Source organism: Musca domestica, unplaced genomic scaffold, assembly GCF_030504385.1.
Source record: "Musca domestica strain aabys unplaced genomic scaffold, Musca_domestica.polishedcontigs.V.1.1 159, whole genome shotgun sequence".
Classification (NCBI taxonomy): Eukaryota; Metazoa; Arthropoda; class Insecta; order Diptera; family Muscidae; genus Musca; species Musca domestica.
Window position 1 is genome coordinate 1207255 of NW_026712218.1, and position 24753 is coordinate 1232007.

Here is a 24753-nt window from a genome sequence, read left to right on the forward strand (position 1 = left end):
GTACAATACTCACCGAAATTGTTTAAGATGTCGGATTTAAAGTTCGTAATGGAAACTACAGCCTGTGATAGAAATTTGCCTATGCAGGTCCAGGTCTTCGTATAGCTCTGATATAACGGTGCCTCCCTATTTACGGAATTTTGATGATTTTAGCTATATTATTCGCCGTTTATTTCAAGTTTCGAATTTGATTATGGTAATGGCTTATGACAAACAAAGCCGATGTAGGTCCACGTCGTATAAACCCCAATATAACGACTGTATTCGGTATTTTTAAGATTTTAACAGAATTTTTAATGGATTTTATTTTATGAAAATATCCAAATTCGTTCCACTTACTGCTTTTTAACTTGTGTCATCTCATTTATTTTATGGGGTCTGCGACGAAAATTTAGGGATGATACAAACGGAATGACAAAGTTAATATACCCTCATTTTCAAGGTGCAGGGTATAAAAATGGAGCAAATTGACGCAAATAATTTTGAATTTTCAACAATGTCAGCAATATTTGTTCTCCTTGTTAAAATTATTATGTAATTTTTAGTAGAAATGTTCAAAAATGCATTATCTAATAACCAGCACCAATAAAGTGCAACATACGGATTTTGATGATTTTAGCTCTAAAAGTAGTAAAAATGCAGAACTTAGTAGCCTCTATTCTTTGAATTTCCAAATTAATACATTATCTGATTACTGTGTGAATAAGTTTTAAAGGTACATAATTTTTACGAATTTTATTACATATTTCAACTGAATTCCTCAATCGAATTGGATGAAATTGAGTGTTGCTCATTGAACTAAGAATATTCATCAAAGGAGGAAGATCGATTGACGTATTTTCCGTACCTCATACAATTTAACCCACCCTAATGTACGAACACGTACATGATGCCCAACATATTTACTTAGAGAAATGTTTCCCTTCACATTTATACCATAAATATTGATTGATTTCATCGTGTGCCAATTGTTAGCATAATTCATTTATCTTTATAACTTTTATTGAGTAGTCAGTCTCATATAATCGATTCTTATTATTAGCAGTAGCTTATCAACTATATACCTATACCAATCAATCATCGATATACTTTTCATAGTACACATCTAGATTTAATCAAAAAAAGAAACCGTTCAGTGCATTTTGGAACTCAGAGAAGTCAACATGACACGATTTGTAGTAACTGTGGCAGTTATATTGGCCGCATTAAGTGTTGCCTATACATACCCAACAAATGACAAAATATCTTATCAGGGATATAAAGTCTTCAGATTGAACATTGAAAATGATGAACAACGTACATTTTTGGCTGATTTCATAAGAAAGAATAAAACTGGGGTGAGATTGAGATGTCTGGGATTGAAAGTAACAAGTGATGAAGGTTGTTTTTATTTATTTTTTTTTAGATTTCCATATGGCAGGAGGATTCTCATAACATGGATATCCTAGTTGATCCTCAGACCAGATGTACTTCGAAATTCCACATTGGTGAGAGGTATTAAGTTATTGAAATGATTTCGGATTTACAAAGGTAATTTGTGAAAATTATGCAAAAAAAAAAATTATATAATGGTGCTAATATTAGGATATTAGTTCCAGGATAGCAGGAAATCATATATAAATAATGGAAAATAATAAAAAACCCATAAAAAAAGGTTAAAGGTCGGTCGGGGCCGGCTATATGATACCCAACACCACTTTGCGTATTTAGTAGAGCTCCCTTAACAAACAAGTTTATATAGAGAATTTATGTGAAGTAGATCATACCAACTATGAACCTTATTTGAATGCGTATCAGTGTTTTACAATTTTCGAACTAAATCGATTTTCAACAAATTCGACGAGGCTGTGGTGCCTTTAGTACCAAATAACATTGCTGTATACCGCATGATATGACTTCGTCAAGAATTATATAAAACTAGTAAAAAAAACAGTAAGTTCTGCCGGGCCGAACTTTGATTACCCTCCACCATTTGAGACAAGTTTTACAATAAGCCATTACAATATTCAAATACGAAACTTAAAAAAATCCTGTGAATAATGTAGATAAAACCATCAAAATACTGAATATAGGGAGGTGCCGTTATATCGGGGCTATACGAAGACCCGCACCTGCATAAACAATTTTCTGTCACAGGCTGTAGTACTTATTAGGAACTTAAAATACGAATTTTCAAACAAATGCGGTAAATATTGTACCTAAAATCGTCAAAATACCGAATCTAAGGAGACACTGATGTATGGGGCCTATAGAAAGATCTGGACCTGCAAAGACATTTCTCTCCCAGGAGGTAAAGTGCTTAGAAATAACTTTTCAGATAATTCCATTGAAGAATGTGGCTAAAACCATGAAAATACCGAATATCGGGTGGTACCGTTATATGGGGGCTATACAATATCGAGGACCTATATAGACAATTCTCGTACAGGGGTAAAGTGCTCAGAAGGAACTCCTTGTGCGGATTCTCAAACAATTCCATTGAAAAATTTGGCTAAAATAATCAAATTACCTAACATCGGGAGGTATCTTTATATGGGGGATATACGATATCGTGCATCTATATAGACAATTATCTTCCAGTGGGTAAAGTACTCAGATGGGAATCCTTTTGTGGATTTTCTGAGAATTCCGTAAAAAATCATTCATCAAAATACCGAATATCGTGGACTTATACAGACAATACTCTTCGAGAGGGTAAAGTACTCAGATTGAACTCCTTGCGTGGATCTTCAAACAATTATCTTAAAAAATGTGGCTAAAATCGTCAAAATACCGAATATCATTTTGACTCTAGCTTGACAGGGACAGGGCTCTTCGTCGTCTTAGGATTCTACGCTGATCAATAATATATATACTTTGTTATGTCTAAAATTATTGTTTCGATGAGTTACAAGCGGAATGACGAATTTGTATATACCCTCCATACTATTTATGGTGGAGGGTATGTAAATATTTGTTGTACAACCGTACAATCGGATAAAGATGTATATCGAAGGTACATAAAAATCGGAACCGATCTCGATAAAAATTTGGTATAGGTATTTTCGAGCTGTTTCTGATTTCTGGTATCAAATATTGTTGTGGAGTGCATATTACTCATATGGGAGCTATATCCAAATCTGATCTGATCTCGATAAAGTTTGACAGAGGTATTTCTGGGATGTATCTGATATCTGGTACTTGGGGAGTGCATAATACGCATGTGATTGGCTTAAATAATAAATCTAATGAAACATATATATGGGAGCTATATCTGAAGCGATTTTCGACATATTTGACAAAATGCTCAAAGAATAAAAAAAGGGGATAAATATATTTTATGAATACTGTTCGTTGGAGAACATTTGAAAAAAAAGAACTAACAACTGCATTTATTTCGGTGGGGTGAAACTATTTTCAAATACCTCTTTCCTCTCTTTTACAGTTTGATTGATGAAGAGCAAGCCTACAATGGCGATGATTCTGATGAATTCAATTGGACGCGCTACTATGAACTTGAGGATATTTACAAATTTCTCGATAAAATTCTTGCCAAATATCTAACTGTTACGGAACCATTCACAATTGCCCAGTCCTATGAAGGACGTCCTGTGAGGGGTATTAAAATTTCCTACAAAACGGGAAATCCTGGAATCTACATTGAATCAAATATTCATGCACGTGAATGGATTACATCGGCTACGGCTACTTGGTTTATCAATGAACTTCTTACCTCATCGGATCCCGACATACGCAACTTGGCGGAAAATTATGATTGGTATATTGTACCGGTGTTGAATGTTGATGGATTTGTGTATACCCACAATAAGGTTTGATATATATTTGGAAATTTTTTAATGGTCCAAATGTTAAGTGCTTCAAATTTAGGATCGTTTGTGGCGTAAAACACGTCAACCCGTTGCACATTCACCCTGTATTGGCACCGATGGTAATCGCAATTTCGACTCGTATTGGATGGTCAACGGTGCCTCATCGGATCCATGTGCAAATGACTATGCCGGACCGGCTCCTAATTCTGAACCAGAAATTAAAGGAGAATCGGAATTTTTACGCTCAAATAAAGACAAATTCAATGTGCTTTTGGCATTCCACAGCTATTCACAGATGTTGTTGTCTCCATATGGCCATACAGAGGAAGTTCCACCAAACAACGATGACCTCTTGAAGGTGGCTGATGCCTATGCCCAGGCTGTGGGCAAGCTGTCGTATGGAAGTGAATACACCTATGGTACTTCGGCCGGTGCAATGTGTAAGTAGAAAACATTAAGGTGTTTGTATGTTACAATATTTCGGTGTCATTGTTTGGGGGTAGGGAAATGTCAACTATGGGTAAAGGTGTCTTAAAAATACTTTTAGAAGGATACATGACATGGGCTATATGTGAAATCCGGTTTGGAAGGTGGGCTTCTTCCGTTACGACATGTAGATACTTAATTATATAGTGCAATCATTTAAAATTTTTCTGGGATATTCCAAATTTGGTTAAAAATTGAAACTTTTTAAGGCAGATGATAAATACTCTCTGACACTTCAAAATATCGGCTTGAATCTATGGAAAAAATTTTGAAAACAATTCAAATTGACCGATTCAAAGAAAGTTTCTACGATACGAAACGCAATTTCAACAAGTTAAGAAGTATTCGTCAGTTTTACCAACAGATGTATATCCGCAGCTTTTGCTTTTACGGGAGAGGAAGCAGAAAGAGTGGATATGACATATAAGAAATTTCATTGGATCTAAGGTTGATAGAAATATTCCATCTTCACTCAGGACCGTGTTTTAAAAGAAAAAGTAGATCTTGTGTTCACAAAAATATTGAGATGCGTGTAACTTGAAGACAATCCGATACTTATTTCACATTTTACAAAAATCACGATTATTCAAAAAAAAAAAAAAAAAAAATTACCCTTTGTGAGGGAGGTACCAGAAGGAGTGGTTCTACATATTCCATCTTCACATTAGATTTTATTTTAGTAGAAATATTGGGATGTGTGAAAAAAGGGACGGGTCGATAAATATCATCAAGTTTTTTGAGTTTCGTGATTATTCCAAATTTTGACCTTTGTGGGGGAGGTACAAGAAGGAGTGGACCAATATATGTCATCTTCGCACCAAATTTTGTGTTAATAGAAATATTGGGATGTTCGAAATGCGAAGACAATCGGGTTCTCGTTTCACAACTGACATAGCACTTATGCAAATATTGGGAATTGCGAAGATACACAAAATTCGATGAGCCTTTGTTGTACTATGAGGTAAATTATTGTCTATGAAGATGTTGCCCCTTTGGAAGGAGTGGACCGATATTACCCATCTCCGAACTCGATCTAATTTTGATAATAATATTACGATTTACCAAGTATGGACCAAATCGTATTATCGTGCGTAGATCCACTCCAAATGTCGTGAAAGGATTTGAACCAAAGAGACCTAGGGGTCTAAAACCGTTATTTCGATGAGACACGTTTTGGCCGTATCAAACGATATACAGGGCAAAATAAAAAACTGCAACAAAGTCAAACGCCTTATTTTTTAACTTTTATTGAATGAAAGCAAAAAATGTCGGAAATAGCATCAAATTTTAGAATAAGTTTAGATTTGTTCGAATTGGTCACTTTTGGCACGAATTATGGCCTTCAAACGGCCAATGAAACCGTCACACGCTGCCCGAATGTTGCTCTGCGGTAGTTTGCCCCATTCCCGGCGAAGCGCTTGCTTGAGGTGATCGACACTTTGGTATTTTTTATTGCCAACCTTGCTTTCCAAAATACTCCAGACATAATAGATCAACGGATTGGTATCCGGAGATTTTGGTGGCCATTGTGCGCTGGAAATGAAGCTAGGAACCCCATTTTGTGATCATTCTTAGGTGGGGCGTGCTGAGAGCAATTGTGCTGAGTCCTGTTGGCATGCCCAAGGTCTGCGGTCAAAATGTTTGTGTGCCCAAGGCTTTAATACACCCTCCAGAATATTTTCGCGATAATATTCGACATTTATTCTGATGCCACGGTCGATTAATACGAGCGTAGAGCGGCTATCGGCTGTTATGGCGGCCCAAACCATCACCATGGCCGGCGCTTGAGTTCTGGTGGCCAACCGAAGGTGGACATTTTCAGCTGACCTCTTTGGCAAGTAAACAAGATCAATTTGTTTGATTACAAACTACTGGACAACGAATGTTTTCTCATCGGAGAAAACCAAATTCGCCAGTTCACCACTTTCGACCAGGCGAAGCAACTCTAGCTCTTTTGATTCTCTTTTCTTTCTTTTGCCGTGTAAGTTCTTGCACTTTTTGGAATTTCAATGGCTTTACCCCGAGCTCATTTTTCAATATTTGCCAAATGGAATATTGCGATATGTTCAGCCACTGCGACGCGGGATTCGATCAAGTCGCTTCTTTACCTTTTTGAACCATTTCTGCTGATGTTGCTTTTTTCATCCGTCCACTTCCTTGACGTCGGGCTACGCTACCAGTGTCACGGAAACGAGCGATGGTACGGGACACAGAAGATTTATTCACATTTAAATGCTGGATTGCTCTAACGATAGCCACCTGTGGTTTTCCAGCCACATATAAAGAAATCAAACTATCACGCTTGAATTCCATCACAAATAACTTTTTTTTCTGGAAAATGTCAAAACTAATAAAGATAGGCTATATAGGTCCACGATATACATACGTATCTTGATAATTTTCGATTTCTTTATAATTTTAGCCACATTTTCTAATATATTTGTCTAAAAACCAACCCAAGGAGTTTTTTCTTCTGAGTACTTTACTCTCTGAAAGTGAATTGTTTATTTAGATCCATGATATCGTATAGCCCCCATACAACGGTACAGCCCGATATTCCATATTTTTATACCCTAGACCACAAGGTGGTCAGGGTATTATGTCTTTGTGCATTTGTTTGTAACAGGCAAAAGGAAACGAGATAGACCCATAGTTCCTTTTGATGATCTGCATAGAATCACATTCTGAGTCGATTTATGCATGCCCGTCCGTCTGTCCATGTACTTTTGTAAACAAAGTACAGGTCGCATTTATTTCGATCCACATGAAATTTTGCACAAGTAAATTGACCAAAAGACGAACCCTATTGAAATTGGAGATAATCGGTCAAAATTTAGAAATAGCTCCCATATTAATCTACGTCCGATTTGCATTTAATTGTGCACCAAATGTGCACATACAACCAGATTAGGCCTGAAAATAAGTATGCCAAATTTTATCGAAATCGGTTCAGATATAGCTATAGCTCCCATATATACACTTCATCCGATTTGTTACCCACAGCTGTAATATGCACTCCGTAACGACGATTTTCAAGGACATATATCAAATGCAGCTCAGAAATATCTTTGCCAAATTTTATCGAAATCGGTTCCGATTTGGATATAGCTCCCATATATATCTTTATCCGATTTCAAGTTAAATATGCACCAAATGGGTAATATAGGTCCGAATTTAAAAGATACAAATGTTTCGGCATTTGAACTTTAAATTATAATCATAGCGTGTATGAACTTTTGTTATGCGGTGCTCTATTAAATTAGCAAAGTGGTGTAGGGTATCATAAAGTCGGCCCCGACCGACTTTAAGAGTTTCTTTACTGTTTTGTTTTTGTTTTTAGCCATATTTTTCAATGAAATTTTCTGAAAATACACACAAGGAGTTGCTTAAGAGCACTTAACCCCATGGAAGAGAATTGTTTATACAGGTTCACGATATCGTATAGCCCCCGATATTCTGTAATTTGAGGATTGTACCCAAAATTTTAAATGAGATTGTTTGAAAATCCACAAAAGTATTTCCTTTTGAGTATTTCGCACCCTGGAAGATTATTGTATTTATTGGTCCATGATATCGTATATCCCCAATATAACGGTACCCCCTATATTCGGTATTTTGATGATTTTAGCTAAAAATCCATATTAGAAGTTCTTTCCAAGCTCTTTACTCCCTAGAAGAGGAATGTCTATATATTTTAATATAATTTTTGGCGAATGTTATTTTTTTGAAAATTTCCAGATCCGTTCCAAATGGTGGAGGGTATTCAAATTTCGGAACGGCCAAAATTACCGCTTTTTAAATTGTTACTTGTTTAAGTTTAGATCATACTTTTCTATTACATGGAAAAACCATTAGCAAAAAAAAGTAGCAAGAGAAATATTCCAATTGGCATAAACTCACATGAGGTGCCGTTTTAACCATAAAATGTTTTTTCCTTGCCTAGTAGCTTTAGACTTTTGAATATTCTGGATTCTATAGAAGTGTTTGATATCAAATAATTTTGTAGAATATTTTGACTTGCTACGCTCCTTCTTAATGAGAGTTTTCAAACATTTTGTTAAGTATTGCCAGACACGCATCTTTGCTGACTCGCTTGAGGTATTAAATAATTGTCGTATTCTTATCAGTGATATTGGCGAAATTAAATATTTCAAGAAATCTTAATCCCAAAAATTCTAGAAATTTTGAATAATGGGGAACTTGACCCTTCTATTTATTTTACTTTGCCAAGTATCTTCTCCTTTTATCCCTGCTTTCCTAATCTACGGGATTTTTATTTACAATAGTTAATAAAAATTTAATTTTGTTGCACCGAGTAACCAAAATAGCTATAACCCCAAATTAAACCTAATGAAATCTTAAATTCCAATTCCAAAATTTTATATTTAACTGCAGTTTTATATGCGTCATAAATCAAAAACCATTAACTCTTTATATGTATGTGTATGGGTTTGTACGTATTTTTTGCAGATTATGCCCCTGGAGCAACCATCGATTTCGCCTACAATGAAGCTGATATTAAGATAACCTATACAATTGAAATGCGTGATACAGGACGTCATGGTTTTGTTTTGCCACCCACACATATCCTGCCAAATTGCAAGGAAACAATGGCCGGTATTATGGCCCTGATCAAAGAAGCCCAAAATTTGGGTTATATAACACCAAAATATTAGTAATCACATTTTGTTATTGTTTTTTTTTTTAATTGATTAATAAAGAACTAAAAAAACAAACAAGATTATACATATAGATTTATTTACAAATTGGCTATCTCTAACTAGCAAAGTAATCGGTGGTTTTATGACCGCAAAGATTAGATGAAAGATTTCATGTTATCGATAACATTTTTAAAGTATAAATTGTTTGGTCTTAGCCAGTGAATATTTAGTCATTTCTCGGCAATTATGGCTAAATTGAGTTTAATTTTTGTACTGGCCACTTTGGTTGTGGTAATTTCGGGCGCTTCGCTAAAGACAAATTTGTCCGGAAAAGTTCGTTATGACAATTACAAAGTTTACAAGTTGAGCATTGATAATAAAACTCAATTGGCGGTCATTGAGCTGATTCAGGATCTACGTGAAAAGGTACAATCGATGGCAATATATCATTGGGAGAAGGTGGAATTTTGAACGTTTTCTTTGCTTGTGTCCACTTTGCAGTACATCATCTGGAAGGAGTACGATGAGGCCACCAAAGAAATCCATATTATGGTAAATCCCGAAGAAATCACCAACTTTTCAGGCATTTTGAAGGTCTATGGTTTCAAAACGGAATTGCTAGTAGAAAATGTGCAAGAGTAAGTATGGAAGGGGAAGGCGAAGTGATTTCTTGTTGTGATTTTTTGATAGGAAATTTTGATATTGGATTTTTGAATATTTAGAAAAAACATAATATGGTGGAGAAAATTTAATGAAATTATGAAAGTAGAGTAAGTGAAAGTAACTTAAATAGAAAGGGGCAAGTTCCCCCTAATCCAATTTTTTGCAAATATTCTTTAGAATCCGTGGATTTTAATTACATAGTGTAGTACCTACCTAGGAGCCAGAATCTCCTATGGGGTTTGACCTACAAACTAGTATTATCAAGTCCATTTGGAATTTTCTACAAACCAGACTGGCTATTAGACAGTGAAATTATAAGAAAATTTACAACGAATTGGGAAAAAGTGCTAAATTTATATTTTCGAAAATATAAGATGTTTTTTATATGGACCAAAGTTTATCATATTTTTGTATGGGATATGTTAAGTGTACAAATGTCTTTTGTTCGGAGTCTCAAAATGAATTTTGACTTTCCACAAAAAAATTAATTTATAGTGCGATTTTGACATAGAGTGGAAACGTGCAAAATTAACTACAAAATTAATTTTCAATTTGAATATTTAAAATTCGAATGTAATTTTCATAAAATCTATTCAACCTAGATATATGGTTTATTCATTTATAGTAAAATATTGTGTAGAATATTTTTTTTTTGATACTTTGCCCTAGAACGAAATTTTATGTGAATTTTATGCATCAATTCAAAAAAACACCCAGAAAAAATTTACACTAAAAATTAGAAAATATTTTAATTATTTCTTTTTGGCAAATTTGGAAAAAATATGAAAGGTGAAAATGGTTTTTTTTTTTTTCTTAAGTGACTTATAGTGAATTATAATGAAAAAGATTGTTGCCTCTGACGGCATTTATCTAAAATTATGTTTTGTAGGAGTATTTTGCGGCTTTAACATTGAAATGTGTTTTTAATATCTACGAATTCCTGGGATTGAGGTACGGTTTAGGGGACCTACCGTAGAATTTTATGAAAAACAATAAAGCAAAGGCTAAAGTCGAGCGGGACATGTGATTTCGCTTTTGAAATTATGTCACGGAGCACTGCCCAGATATTACCCTTAGCATTTTGACCTGGGACATTTGCCCAATATTTACGCACTTCGTCGTGCTATTAGTTGTTGCGGTCCATTTTACAGCTAAATATAATCCAATGGTCATCCAAAATGATAGAATTCTTCCCTGCCCTTAACTCTCTTCTCAGGCGTGTTGATTGGCTTCAATTGCGTGATCAGGATATTTTTTCTGTTTTTGTTCATTTGAACCCCTAAATATTTCATCATCTCCAAAAGCAAGAGGGCCCTCTGCATCTCCAAATTTAGATTCATATATATGATTTGCTTTTCTACGATATTTGGCTATATTCGTCAACGAAATCAGCATAAACAAGTAAAAAAGTTGTAAGTTCGGCCGGGCCGAACATTGAATACCTTTCCCATTTGGAACGAATTTGGTAATTCTCAAAAACAATAAAATCCGTTAAAGTCTTAGAAATACCGAATGTAGCCGTTACATTAGGGTCAATACGACGACATGGACCTGCATAGGTAATTTTTTCATACGCCATTACAATATTCAAATGCGAAACTTAGAAAAAAATCGGTGAATAATGTAGCTACAGTCATCAAAATGCCGAATATCGGGAAGTACCGTTATATGGGGGCTATACGAAGGCGTGGACCTGCACAGACAATTTTCGATCTTCAAATACCTAATTTGAAACGATTCCGGTGAAAACATTTCGCTAAAATCATCAAAATACCGAATATTGGGAGGTACCGTTATATGGGGGCTATATGAAGACGTGGACCTACATGACCCATTTACGAACTTAACCTGCCTACTGGAAAAATAAACATGTGTGCAAAATATTAGCTTTATATCTCAATACGTTCGAAAGATAGCGTGATTACAACAGACAGACAGACAGACCCACAGACAGACAGACGGACGTGGCTAAATCGTCTTAGAATTTTACGCTGATCAAGTATATATTCTTGTTTGGTCTGACATGAGTATTTCGAGGAGTTACAAGCGGAATGACAAAATTAATATACCCTCCATAGTATGGTGGAGGGTATAAAAGTATTTCGGATATCATCTGTAAGTAATGTTGGTACTTTTTCACACAAAGTAGTGGTCCATTCTAGCCGCTGTCATTAACTGTAACTTCGTACGAGATTTCGTGTCCTTTTGTTTGGTCCATTTTAACCCCTAAATATATTGCGGACATATACAATAATAATAAATATATACGGACACAATAGACCTAGCCCTTCTGAGCCTAAGCCTAACCTTGTTCGTGACGATCGGACTATAATTGCAATTTGTATATAATATCCCCAACCTATGTTGTAAGGTGAAAAAATATTACAAATATTCACTTAAGTATTAGAAGTCAAATTAAAAAAATCGCATGCAATAAAAAATATGAAAAAAATGTCACAAAATACTAAAACAATCTGTGTTAACATCATTATTGGCATCTTTTTTAGATTTTATTCTTTTTTGCCAAGAGGGCATTCTGAATTGACAAAATTTGTCGAAATCAGTCCAGCCATTCTTGAGATATAAGCATTCTAGCTAACATCACCTTCCTTTGTATATATTTCGCTATATATATCCGATATATTTACTATCTGCATCTACGTAACGGCCAGAATTGACCTGTTCGTCTATTTGTGATTTTGCCGGGATTAAAAATATTCGAGATTTAATAGAAAATTTAACTTTTGTTTAAAACAAATGTTATGGTGGACCATCAAAATTGGAAGGCTTCTGTTCAGCCCTAAGCTCTAGCCCCATGCTAACTTCCGCGTCGATTGGTCTATAATTGCGTCCAGTAGTAACTGCAAAATCAGGAAATTTTTCAGTTTTTGATCCATCTCCAAAAGCAATAGGGTTATATTCTGGCTCTAGCCCCACCTCCATTCTAAATTTCGTGAAGATCGGGCCATAATTGCGACCTGTAGAGTGATTACAAATTAACATGGACAGACGGACAAACGGACGGACGGACATACATAGCTAGATCGACTCAGCTCGGCGAGATAGTAAGATCCATTTATACTTTAATATGTAGGAAACCAATATTTCGAGGGGTTACATAATTTTTGGCCCAATCAAACTTAGCCCCAACACATAGTGTTGTAGGGTATATTGATATTATAGTCTATTTTAGTGTGCCATGATCCCGTTTAAAGGTATTTTTACATCATATTCTGAAAAATGGGCCAAATAGATCCCTTTTGTATGTAACTTGGGGGTTAATTATTTTTTATTATTATTTTTTAGCTACCGCTAGATCATCAATCGGCTTTTTTAAATTAGACCACTTAATGTGAATTAAAACAAAAAGTACTGTACAAGGACCAATAATTAGTTTTTTCTTTATTTATTTCCATTAACATCTAATGGTAGTTGTTTTTTGGAATGCGTTTTCTAGTTCCAATGGCCATATGAATGTGGGTTTCTTAAGAAGGCTTTTTTATACGCCTAAACGGTGTAAAGAGTAGTTTTAATGGATTATCAAATCAATAAACATGAGACTCTTGAGATTTTGAAGGCGGATTTGTTGAGAATAGGTTTTCAAACGAAAATTGGTGTTCCCAAAACTCTAACATAGAAAAGAAAATAAAATTTTGTTTTAGCCTCAACGTTTGAATGCCTTGAAATTTAGCTCTCCGAACTACCATAGACTAAAATAGTCAAAAAAGTTTTTTTTTTTTCAGATTTTCGATTTTATATACAACATTTGTAAGGAACTGACAAAATGAAGCTAAAAGCATCAATATACCGAATAAAGGGAGGGGCCTCTTTGAAGATGTGTATTTTCTATGATAGGAAGTGGTAGCCACTGCGAACTCCAAATTCTAAATTTGAAATGGTTAAATCAAAATACCTAAATTCTGATGGTTCAATTGTATGTAGACAATACCAAAACTTGGACCTATATGAACAGTTCTCAAGGATGATTCCTACACAAACTGCCAACGTACAGCAAATTTGGGTTAAAATTGTCACTGAAAAAACAAAAGGCTTTAAATCTGTTTGTATAGTTATATGAATGCTATACAAAAACGGCCCATTTCAAATACCCAAAAATAGACCTAAGTAAAAATATATCAACCAACCTAATTTCATTCGGAAGCTAGAGAAAATTCCTGAACTTACGAACTTCCATAAATCGACATAGAATTTTATGTTAATCAAGAATATTGCAATTTTATGGGGTCCAAAATGTGTAAAAGGTGTTAAATACAAAATGATAATCTAATATACCCTCCATTCTATATTGGAGGTTATAAAATGTCATATATTTGACATTTATAATTTTAAGGCATATAACCTCTCTTTGACAACACATTACAAAAATGTTTGCAAATATACCATTATCGAATGCACTTAACAAGCTGGTTGAAAAATTCCGCAAATTCCTCGGTCTGTTTCTATTTCAAAATAGCAAAATATCTGTAGATTGAAAATTATATTGCCTTAATTGCATGCCCTAAAAACACATTTCACAAACAATTATTTCCCATCATAAATCAAATCGTTTCTTATCGCCGAACTATGAACAACGATAACAATTTTAAAGTGAGCCACTACTTTGCCATAATTAATGGCTATTGATTTGTTTAATCTCCAATTAATAGTGGCTATTTTTAATTTCCCCTCATATAAATATTTATTTCATTTTAGATTAATCGACGAAGAGGAGCGGGCAGCCCAGCTATCACCCGATAACGGAGAATTCTCTTGGACTCGTTATTATGAATTGGAAGATATTGAAAAGTGGTTAGATGGCGTTTTTGCAAAATATCCATCGGTCACGGAAGCCTTCGAAATCGGTAAATCGTACGAAGGTCGTACCATTCGTGGCATTAAAATCTCATATAAGAGTGGCAATCCTGGCATTTTCATTGAATCGAATATTCATGCCCGTGAATGGATTACATCGGCCACCGCTACATGGTTCATTGATCAGCTGTTGTCCTCCTCGGATCCTGAAGTTAGGAACTTGGCTGAAAACTATGATTGGTACATAATTCCGGTGTTCAATGTTGATGGTTTTGAATATTCGCATAAAAAGGTAAGAGGGTAATAGTGTACTGTGATGTTATAAGTGTACCGAAAGTATTAAAAGGTACCGAAAAGTTGAAACCATTGGATTGGTCAAACGGATAGAGTTAGATTCCTGAATTTTGGAGTGAGGGTCGCTGATGGGGTTTAGGACAGATTCTCAAAAGGATTTTGTACGTTATGTGTGCTAAAAGTACTAAAAATCACTAAATTTGGTAACATTTGGTTTTATGTGAACAGATAGAGGTAAAATTGGCATTTGATATATGAATTATATTATCGAAGCGGAATTGGTATAAGGAGGTGATTTTAAAAATGTAAGAATTGTACTAAATTGTACTAAATTTGGTTCATTTAATTTGGCCGAACGGATGGACTTGGAACTTTGAAATATTGATATTGGGGTCACTGTTAGAGTGTAGGGTTGAGATTTGAAGGAGTGCTTGGTATAAAAATTAGTACATGAGAAATGGACTTGTTGTGAAGTGGGGTTGGCATATGGGATGGATTTTGAAAAACGTACTAAACCGTACTAAAATATATTAAATTTGGTACTTACGGAAAGGGCAGAGATTGAAATCTGTGTAGGTTGGACGAACCAAAGGTTTTGTGGAAATTCGAACAATGAGTGTACCAAAAAGTGCAAAATGTATTAAAATGGGTGGCATTTGAAATTATGTGAATGAATAGAGGTAAAATCGTAAACTTCACTATGAGAATCAACCAATGCAGGGTGATGGTTTTGGAAATACTAAGCTGTACTAAATTTGATAAAATTTGGTTTTGGGTAAAGGTGAACTGTTGAAATGTAGAGGTCTCTCTGGAAATGGGTATAGGTGTACGAAAAGTACTAAATGTAGCATATAGTGTAGGAATAGAACTTGTATTAGGATAACTATAACGTATACGGATAGTACTAAATAGTACTAAATTTGATAATGCAGGGTGAGATAAAAAACTGCAACAAAGCCAAACGCCATAATTTTAATTTTTTTTTTTAAATTTTATTGAATAAAAGCAAAAAATGTCGGAGATAGCATCAAATTTTAGAATATGTTTAGATTTGTTCGAATTGGTCACCTTTGGCACGAATTATGGCCTTCAAACGGCCAATGAAACCGTCATACGATGCCTGAATGTTGCTCTGCGGTATTTTGGCCCATTCCCGGCGAAGCGCTTGCTTGGGGTGATCGACACTTTCGTATTTTTAGTTCCAACCGACCTTTCCAAAATACTCCAGACACAATAGTCCAACGGATTGGTATCCGGTGATTTTGATGCCCATTGTGCTCTGGAAATGAAGCGAGGAACCTCATTTTGTAACCATTCTTGGGTGGTGCGTTAATACACCCTCCAGAATATTTTCAAATATTAATACGAGCGGAGAGCGAACATCGGCTGTTATGGCGGCCCACACTATCACCAAGGCCGGCGCTTGAGTTCTGGTGGCCAACCGAAGGTGTACATTTTCAGCTGACCTCTTTGGCAAGTAAACACGATCGTTTAGTTTGTTTACAATCTGATGGACAACGAATGTTTTCTCATCGGAGAAAACCAAATTCGGCAGTTCACCACTTTCGGCCAAGCGAAGCAACTCTTTAGCTCTTTTGAGTCTTTTTTCTTTCTGTTGCGGTGTTAGTTCTTGCACTTTTTCAATGGCTTTATCCCGAGCTCATTTTTCAATTTTTGCCGAATGGAATATTGCGATATATTCAGCTCACGAGCCATTTTAAGGCCACTGCGACGCGGGTTTCGATCAAGTCGCTTCTTAACTTTTCGCCCACTACCTTGACGTCGGACTACGCTACCAGTATCACGGTAATGAGCGATGGTACGAGACACAAAAGATTTATTCACATTTAAATGCTGGAATGCTCGAACGATAGCCACTTGTGGTTTTCCAGCCAAATATAAAGAAATCACACTATCACGCTTGAATTCAATCACGAATATTTTTTTTTCTGGAAAATTCTCACAAAAATGCTTTTGTACGCTTGTAAACAATATATTGGGCTGTCACTGGAATAATTTTAACAGCTGTCGGACGAGTGGCTTAGAAATGATAGCAGTCTTAAGTTGGTTGCAGTTTTTTCAGCTCACTCTGTATATTGTAGGAAAGGAACTGAAATTAGAACTTTTTAGCTTTTGAAGAAGAAGTCGAAAAAGGAGTTTGAAAATTCTTACTATAAAGTGTACGGAAATTGTTAGATGGTACTAAGTTTGATATATATTGAAGGATAGTAGGCAGAATTGTTAATATTGGTATAGGAATAAATGTAACTGCGATGCGTTTAGATAAGGGGTCGATTTTGGAAACCCCTAAAATGCATGAATTTCATGGAACCAAAAATATTAAAAAATGTGGAAAGGGGGAAACTTGCCCCTTCTATTGGGGTCTATTTGCGATCTAAACTTTCAAAACGCCGCTCTACTTTCATAACCAACCGAGTTTTGTTATGTTGCAAAGGCTCATTAATTTCTTTCCTACAACTTCCGTTCCTAGGACCGTATGTGGCGCAAGACCCGCCAACCGGTTTCAACTTCCGATTGTATTGGTACCGATGCCAATCGTAATTTCGACTCACATTGGATGGAAAACGGTGGTGCCTCCAATAATCCCTGTTCGGAAACGTTTGCCGGTCCCACACCATTCTCCGAACCCGAAGCCAAGGCATTGGCCGATTTCGTTACCTCAATTAAGGATAAAATCAACATTTATTTGTCCTTCCATTCCTATGGACAATGGTTGTTGTCTCCATATGGACACACCAAGGATGAATTCCCCGAAAACTATGATGACCTATTGACCATAGGTAAATCCTTTAAGACAGCCATCAAGAGCTTGCCCTATGAAACGGATTATGTACATGGTTCCACAGCTAGCGTCTTGTGTAAGTAACAATGGCGAATTCGCTCTTTATCGATTTTAATGCAAAACTTATTTACAGATGTTGCCTCCGGTTCCACTGTCGACTGGGTATTCAATGAATTGGACGTTAAGGTTGGCTATACCATTGAATTCCGCGATAAGGGCCGCTACGGCTTTGTCTTACCTCCCGTGCAAATTTTGCCCAACTGCCAAGAACTGATGACCGGCATGAAGGCCTTGGTTTCGAAATCAAAAGAATTAGGCTATTTGTAAATGTGTATGTGTGTATAAAATACGATTGTTTTATTTGTCAGAGCCGTTAGCGGCTCTCATTAAAATATTTGATATATGAGGAGAGTAAATCATCAATTTTGTAACCTAAATTAGTTGAACATAGCAGTTTGGAAGCACCAATCATATTGCCAAATCGTATGTGGAAGTAAGTATTGCCGGAACTCCAGAAACTCAAGTCGCCATAACCATAAGAGAGTAAAATGTCCTGGAAAGAGAGGAAGATTGATTTAAATAATCCACAGGTCTAAGGTAGTAAAAAAATCTCGTATAGAAAAAAATTTCCCGGTACTGAGCGCCAGTACCCCACGGGAACTGATGTTTTTTTTTCGCCCAGAAAAAAATCAGTACCCCCGCTGTACTGAGGTTTTTCCTAGTCTAGAAAATATTTTAGTACTCCCGCGGTAATGCGGTTTTTTCTAGTCTAGAAAAAATTCAGTGCCACCACGGGTACTGAGGTTTTTCGTCTAGAAAAAAATTCAGTACCCCCACGGGTTTTTTCGTCAAGAAAAAAATTCAGCACCCTCAAGGGTACTGAAGTTTTTCCGTCTAGAAAAAAAAGCAGTACCCCCAAGGATACTGAGGTTTTCCGTCTAGAAAAAAATTCACTACCCCCACGGGTACTGAGGTTTTTTCGTCCCCCACGAAAAAATAACCTACCTTTGTTATGGGATCAATGACATGAAATCCTTTACGATTTATGGCCAACAATATGGTCGGAGGCAAACTGTCATCGTTCGATTGTTGGACAACAAAAAACGTAGAACCAAACATTTGTTGTTCACTTAAAATAGCCAGAAACTTTTGCGCTGCAGAAGTTTCATTCGCACCATCTTGCAGCAGTAAATCTTTTATTTCAGCTGCTATTTGAGTTTTCCAATCTTGAGATTTTCTTTGTTTAATATATTCTTCGGGTAATAGGAATGGTAAAATTTCATTTGGTCTCTGTAGGGCTAAAAGATTTTCACCATGCTCAGCAATGTATATCAATGACGCCAGCGTCACTGCCTGTTCCTTGGAGATTTTGTAATAGCCTGCCAAATATTTTGGCACTTCTTGGGGGAAATGGAAAATAACATCAGCATTTGCATCCTTGCCCGTCGCAGTGCTAAGCCAAAGCTTCTTCATAAAGTACAGCAAATAAGGTGTGGATTTTTGGACATCCACTGAACGTGAGGGTATGTTCTGGACTATCCACTGCATTAGTTCGGTGACAAAATCGAAAATTAATTCATTTTCGGGTAGTGAGAAAACCCGATCACCTACTTTGACAAACAGACTGAAACCATCCAGGTTTTTAAGTTGCAAGCGTTTGCCAATGGCTTGGATTAGATCCCGACCTCGTGTAAAAGATTCAATTTCAAAGGCCTCGACAGTGTTGTCGGGGAAATAAATCTAAAATTGGAATAAAAAATTATATTATATTTCCAGTTTTATCTCCACCTCCTTACCTTGTGATAAATGTGCATAAAACGATTTTGTATACCCTCCACCTCAATAATATAGGGTGGATGTTTGCGCAACCCGTTACTAAGTGTACGCTTTACACGCTTAAAAGATTCTGTTGCCAGAACATGTGTTCGAGTTTTCAAGAACTCCGCCAATTCCTTCATAACCATGGCCGAGGGATAAGTGACGCCGGTGGCCAAATACATTAAATCCCAACCACGTTCCTCGCTGTAGTTACCGGGATTGTCGGTCAACTGTTTCATAATTTGACAATACAGCTCATCACGCAACGGGGCATGTTGTACTGCGGGTTGAAAAATCAAGTCGGTGTTGATTTGTTGTTTTCCACTCGGCACATCTCCCATATACTGGAAAAAAATAATGAAAAGGACTTTAATAAAAATAATAATGGGTTATTATACCCTACAACACTATGTGTTGGGGGTATTATAAGTTTGATTTGGGCCAAAAATTATGAAACACCTCGAAATGTTGGTCTCCCACATAGGAAAGTATATATGGATCTTCCTCTCTCGCCGAGCTGAGTTGATAGCTATGTATGCTATGTATGTCCGTCTGTCCATGTTAACTTATAATCACTCTACAGGTCTCAATTATTGTCCGACCCTCACGAAATTTTGCATGGAGGTGAGGTTATGGTCAGAATAGAAGCTTATGATGATCGCATAACATTTAGGGGTTAAAATGGGCCAACAACTGTTTGCAGTTGCTCTACAGTCACAATTATAGACCAATTGAAGCGGAAGTTAGCATGGGGCTAGAGCTTTAGGCTGGGCAGAAACCTTCCAATTTTTAATCCCGGCGAAATCACAAAAAGACGAATAGATCAATTCTGACCGTTAAGTAGATGCCGTAGATGTATGTACATTGTATATATAAAGCGAAATATATACAATGTACATACACAAAGGAAGGGGATCCTAGAATGCTTATATCTCAAGAATGGCTGGACTGATTTTGACAAATTGTGTCAATTCAGAATGCCCTCCTGGCATAAAAGTATAAAATCTTAAAAAATGCGATAAAAATAATGATGTTAATATAGGTTTTGTAGATTTTTTTTAAATATTGTCGAGCAACTGCAAAACCAGGAAATTTTTCAGTTTTTGGTCCATTTCAACCCCTAAATATTTTGCGATCATCTCCAAAGACAATAGACTTCTATTCTAAAGCCCAAACCCCACCTCCATTTTCAATTTGGTAAGGATCGGGCCACAATTTCAAGCCCGGGCCTAAGACCGTCTTCTTACAAAATGAATGAAATTTAGAAAACTTTTGTTTGCGTTAGCCGGTGCCGGACATACCCAGAGTAGAAAGTCTCAAGCCCCGGCCGAAGGCCCGCTACTTACAAAAAGTTAAAAATTTACAAAATTTTGGTTCGCGTTAACCGATCACACCCAGAGGAGAAAAAAGTTTAAAATTAGAAAACTTAGGTTCGCCTTAGCCGGTGTTGGACATACCCAGAAGATAAACTCTCAATGCAATTGAAAAAAAAAAATGGTTCGCGATAGCCGTTGCCGGACATACCCACAGGAAATCTCCATTTTTTCGCACAGCCGTTTATGTCCGCATTCGTTTTGGACATACCTATTATTATGGGTATTATATCCGCTACTTTCTGGGAATTATGACCGATATTTTCCTGGACATAATCCCATTTAATTATGGGGGTTATGACCGAAAAACGATCTTCACGAGCTATTGTTCCTAAAATCATCAAAATATGGAATATCAGGAGGTTTCGTTTTATTGGGGCTATACGAAGACGAGAACTTTATGAACTTCAAATACGAAATTTAAAACTATTCTAGTAAAAAATGTCGCTAAAATCAAAATAGCGAATATAGGGGGTATCATTGTATGGGGACTATTCGATATTGTGGACCTATATATCCAATTCTCTTCCAGGGGGTAAAGTACTTAGAAGGAACTCCTTGTGTAGAATTTCAGACAATTCCATTAAAAAATTTTGCCAAATACAAGAAAATGCCGAATATCGGGAGATATCGTTATATGGGGGCTATGCGAAGACGTGAACCAATTTTTGTTATTGGCCGTAGTACCCATTACGAACTATAAATACCAAAATTGAAACATCTCCGGTGAATAATGTCCCTAAAATCATGAAAATACCGAATGTCGGGGGGTACCGTTTTATAAGACCTCTTCGATATCGTGAACCTTTATGGACAATTTCCTTTCAGGGAGTAAAGTGCTTAGAAAGAACTTCTTGTGTGGATTTTTAGACAATTCCATAAAAAAATGTAGCTAAACTCATCAAAATACCGAATATAGGGAGGTACCGTTTCATGGGGCCTATACGATATCGTGGACCTATGAATAGACAATTCCCTTTCAGTAGGTAAAGTACTCAGAAGGATCTCCTTGTGTGGATTTTCAGACAATATCATTGAATCATCAAAATACCGAATTTCGGGGGTACCGTTATATGGGGATCTGCCATACAGACAATAGACTGATCTGTGCTAAATTTTAGCTTTGTACCCTTATTAAATTTGACTCTAGCGTGATTACAACAGACGGACGGACGACCAAGTCTATATTGTTAAAAAAAATACGCTGATCAAGAATATATATGCACTTTGTTATGTCTAACATTATTATTTCGATGAGTTACAGACGGAATGACGAACTTCATGTACCCTCCATACTATGTATGGTGGAAGGTAAAAAATCCCAGCTGTGATTGCTCACTTTATCTCATGTATCCGATCAACGCTTGTTTCTAAATAAAAGAAACGCTCATGTTTGATTCAAACTGATTGTTCGATCCAATGCAAAACGGTCTTTTCTTGTAGAACACACCAACCGAGACCGAATGTAATTCAAACTCGTTGCAGCCCTCTGGCACTTATGTTTGTACATTGGTCTGTTCTGTTTGTATGAATGGCAAAAAATGAGATAGGGAAATTCACGCAAAAAGTATTCTCACTCGTACCAGAATTACGACCACGAGATGTTTTGTGAGATACATACATTATGAGAGAACTGAAAACAACTTGAGGCGAGCGTAGTGTTTGTAGATCTGTACATAAATTAATGGATTGCGTATGAGTGAACAAACACAACAACCGAGATTTACTTTCAGTTTTCTGCCAGATTTTAAATCGAAAAGTGCATAAAAATAGCGAAGAATTTCGTTCTCTCTTTGTGTACATATGTATTTGTGATTCCATGCATCAACTCAATTTTTAATGGACCTAAAATAAAATCAAATTTGTGTAATGTCCATGCAGTCTTAAGTTTATGAATCCTACATTCTCAGAGCACCTCAGCTTCTAAAAAATCGCTATGGATATGTCGGAAGTTGAAGAGTTTTTGTTGCAACAAATTAAAGAAGAGATGGTTACGCCAAATATAACAGCAAAATATTTGAAAGAAGAAGAGGAGAAAGAAGCCAACACTTTTAACAACATACAACACGAGTATGAGGACAGAGAAGAAAATGCAGATAATTTCGATAACGACATCCAAGACATGTTGGGATTGCGTCCACATTTGCACATTCTCACCTGTTCGAATCATCAAAGCGAGAGAACAGATATCCAAATGAGAAATTTCCATCTTAAGCTATTACGACAGATGCCGGATGATTTTGACTTCTGCCATGCGGAGACAACTCAGGAGATTTATGCGAAATTGGAAACGAACTCATATCCCAGAAATGCCTGTCTCTTGATAGCGTTGCATGTCGAATGCAACTGTAAATCGTACATATTGCTGCAAGTACTCAAAAGGATTCGAAACAACCCACATTTACGTTACAGAACCAAAATCATTTTGGCTAGCTACGATGTCAATCGAATACTGGGCGACACCAATGAACCATATACGAATTTAATTTTGCAAAATTTTCCCCAATGGGGTAGCTGTAATAGATATTCATATTATTATTATGACCCAATCTCATGTAGCACAGAGCGAATAACATTCGATGAGGACTCAATCAAAAGTGAGGGCTATATTTTGAACGATCATCACATTTTCCGGCAATCTTATGTCGAAAATACACTTTTCATGCAATTTGGAATTGAAAGCTATGGGGAGATTTCAAATCAAATTTATTTTTCGGGGAAGAGCATTGCCGGCAATCGTCAGAAATCAGTTAAGGAGATATGTACAACGAAAAGGTTCCACTGTAATGCCATTGTGTACTCCTCATCGGATGCCGATAACTATGTTTACAGTATAAATCCGGCATTGTCCATTATAATTAATAATTACTATTTCACCAGTAGCGTGCGCCAAGGTAGTGAAGAAGATGTTCGCCGTGTTGTAAGAGAAATGAGAACAGCTCAAATTCCATTTATTCTAATTCAAGATTGCACACAGCGGGAATATTTCAAAATTCTGGATTTCCTCAAACATTGCAATTTTCGACCTTTGAAAACCTTTATATTATTTCTAATGTCCCATGGCGATTCGGGTAATTTAATTTACACCCATGACGGGCATCTACACCTCTTTGAAGATATCATCAAACCCCTTGAGAACAACCAGTCTCTGACAAATACCGAAGTATTGGTTGTGTGTAATTTTTGTCGCGGTCAAATCGATTACGAATATGCCAGCTATTTGGATTTGAAAAACATGCAGGAAACTTCAAGTCCACTTTTAGGGGAAAATTTAACCCTTATGTTCAGTGTTCCCGATGGTGTGGCCTCACCGCGACATCCTCAATATGGCAGTCCCTTCATGGAAATATTTTGTGACACATTTCGTTCCATAGACCACCACAACGAGGATTTCCGCAAAATGCATGAAAATATTAATCAAACTTTGCAGGAAGTCGATTATTATCAGGATGTTGATAAATGTTCCGACATGATAATGGGTAACTCAGAAATATGTCACACCCACTCAAGGTTGCGTACAAGAGCTGATGATATGCTGCAGTTGATCAAACAAATTTTGAAAGATTTTCCCAGGTTGATATGTCAAGAAGAAGAAGAAGGCGCCGAATACCCAAATCGTCTCAAATCCCTATTCTATGTATGTGGAATTATTCGAAGTGTTCCAGAGACTTTTCCAAGAGAATATTTCATGGATAAATATTTTAACAGTGAATCTGATATCTGCGGTAATGATCTTATTGTATTTTTTCAAATTTTTGTATTAAATTATAATAGTGCATTGTAAAAAATCTAAGCGCTACATTCCTGCGTATTTTAAGACAGAATTCGGACTATTGATGCTATAATCATTGATTAAGTTATTCACAATATATTATGTTTTTCTCAATCGCATAAAAAATCTGGAAAACATTTTTTGAAAGATTGCTGAAGATAAAATAATGAATACCCTCCACCATTTGGAACGAATTTGGCAATATTCAGAACAATGAAATCCGTTAAAAATTCTGTTAAAATCTTAATATAACGAATGTAGC

General features: G+C 36.2%; 3 protein-coding genes across 3 annotated transcripts in view; 2 read left to right on the forward strand and 1 right to left on the reverse strand.

The window, feature by feature from the left end:
* Positions 1-1481: 1481 nt before the first annotated feature.
* Positions 1482-9013, forward strand: LOC131801352 (zinc carboxypeptidase-like). The gene is made up of 4 exons (XM_059119902.1): positions 1482-1530; positions 3425-3809; positions 3868-4249; positions 8766-9013. The coding sequence occupies exons 1-4, from the start codon at positions 1511-1513 to the stop codon at positions 8969-8971; spliced, it is 993 nt and encodes a 330-aa protein (XP_058975885.1). The 5' UTR covers positions 1482-1510; the 3' UTR covers positions 8972-9013.
* A 168-nt stretch (positions 9014-9181) lies between these two features.
* LOC101893642 (zinc carboxypeptidase) lies at positions 9182-17944 on the forward strand. Its single transcript, XM_059119904.1, has 5 exons — positions 9182-9382; positions 9458-9594; positions 14333-14723; positions 17217-17604; positions 17662-17944. The coding sequence occupies exons 1-5, from the start codon at positions 9203-9205 to the stop codon at positions 17853-17855; spliced, it is 1290 nt and encodes a 429-aa protein (XP_058975887.1). The 5' UTR covers positions 9182-9202; the 3' UTR covers positions 17856-17944.
* The window catches only part of LOC109612329 (myosin-VIIa), a 60666-nt gene continuing 53814 nt past the window's right edge, over positions 17902-24753 (reverse strand). The window contains exons 12-14 of the mRNA XM_059119903.1: positions 19325-19690; positions 18534-19268; positions 17902-18081 (exon numbers count right to left, since the gene is read on the reverse strand). Of these exons, the coding sequence (XP_058975886.1) occupies positions 17902-18081; positions 18534-19268; positions 19325-19690 (1281 nt within the window). The remainder of the gene's footprint in view (positions 18082-18533; positions 19269-19324; positions 19691-24753) is intronic.

What these genes read in the sequence shown, in the direction of transcription:
- LOC101893642 (XM_059119904.1), top strand. Translation starts at nt 9,203, where the DNA reads ATGGCTAAATTGAGTTTAATTTTTGTACTGGCCACTTTGGTTGTGGTA. An exon ending in CTAGTAGAAAATGTGCAAGA is followed by an intron (nt 9,595 to 14,332) that starts GTAAGTATGGAA and finishes ATTTCATTTTAG; the next exon opens with ATTAATCGACGAAGAGGAGC. An exon ending in TTGAATATTCGCATAAAAAG is followed by an intron (nt 14,724 to 17,216) that starts GTAAGAGGGTAA and finishes TTCCGTTCCTAG; the next exon opens with GACCGTATGTGGCGCAAGAC.
- LOC131801352 (XM_059119902.1), top strand. Translation starts at nt 1,511, where the DNA reads ATGATTTCGGATTTACAAAG. An exon ending in ATGATTTCGGATTTACAAAG is followed by an intron (nt 1,531 to 3,424) that starts GTAATTTGTGAA and finishes TCTCTTTTACAG; the next exon opens with TTTGATTGATGAAGAGCAAG. An exon ending in TACTTCGGCCGGTGCAATGT is followed by an intron (nt 4,250 to 8,765) that starts GTAAGTAGAAAA and finishes TATTTTTTGCAG; the next exon opens with ATTATGCCCCTGGAGCAACC.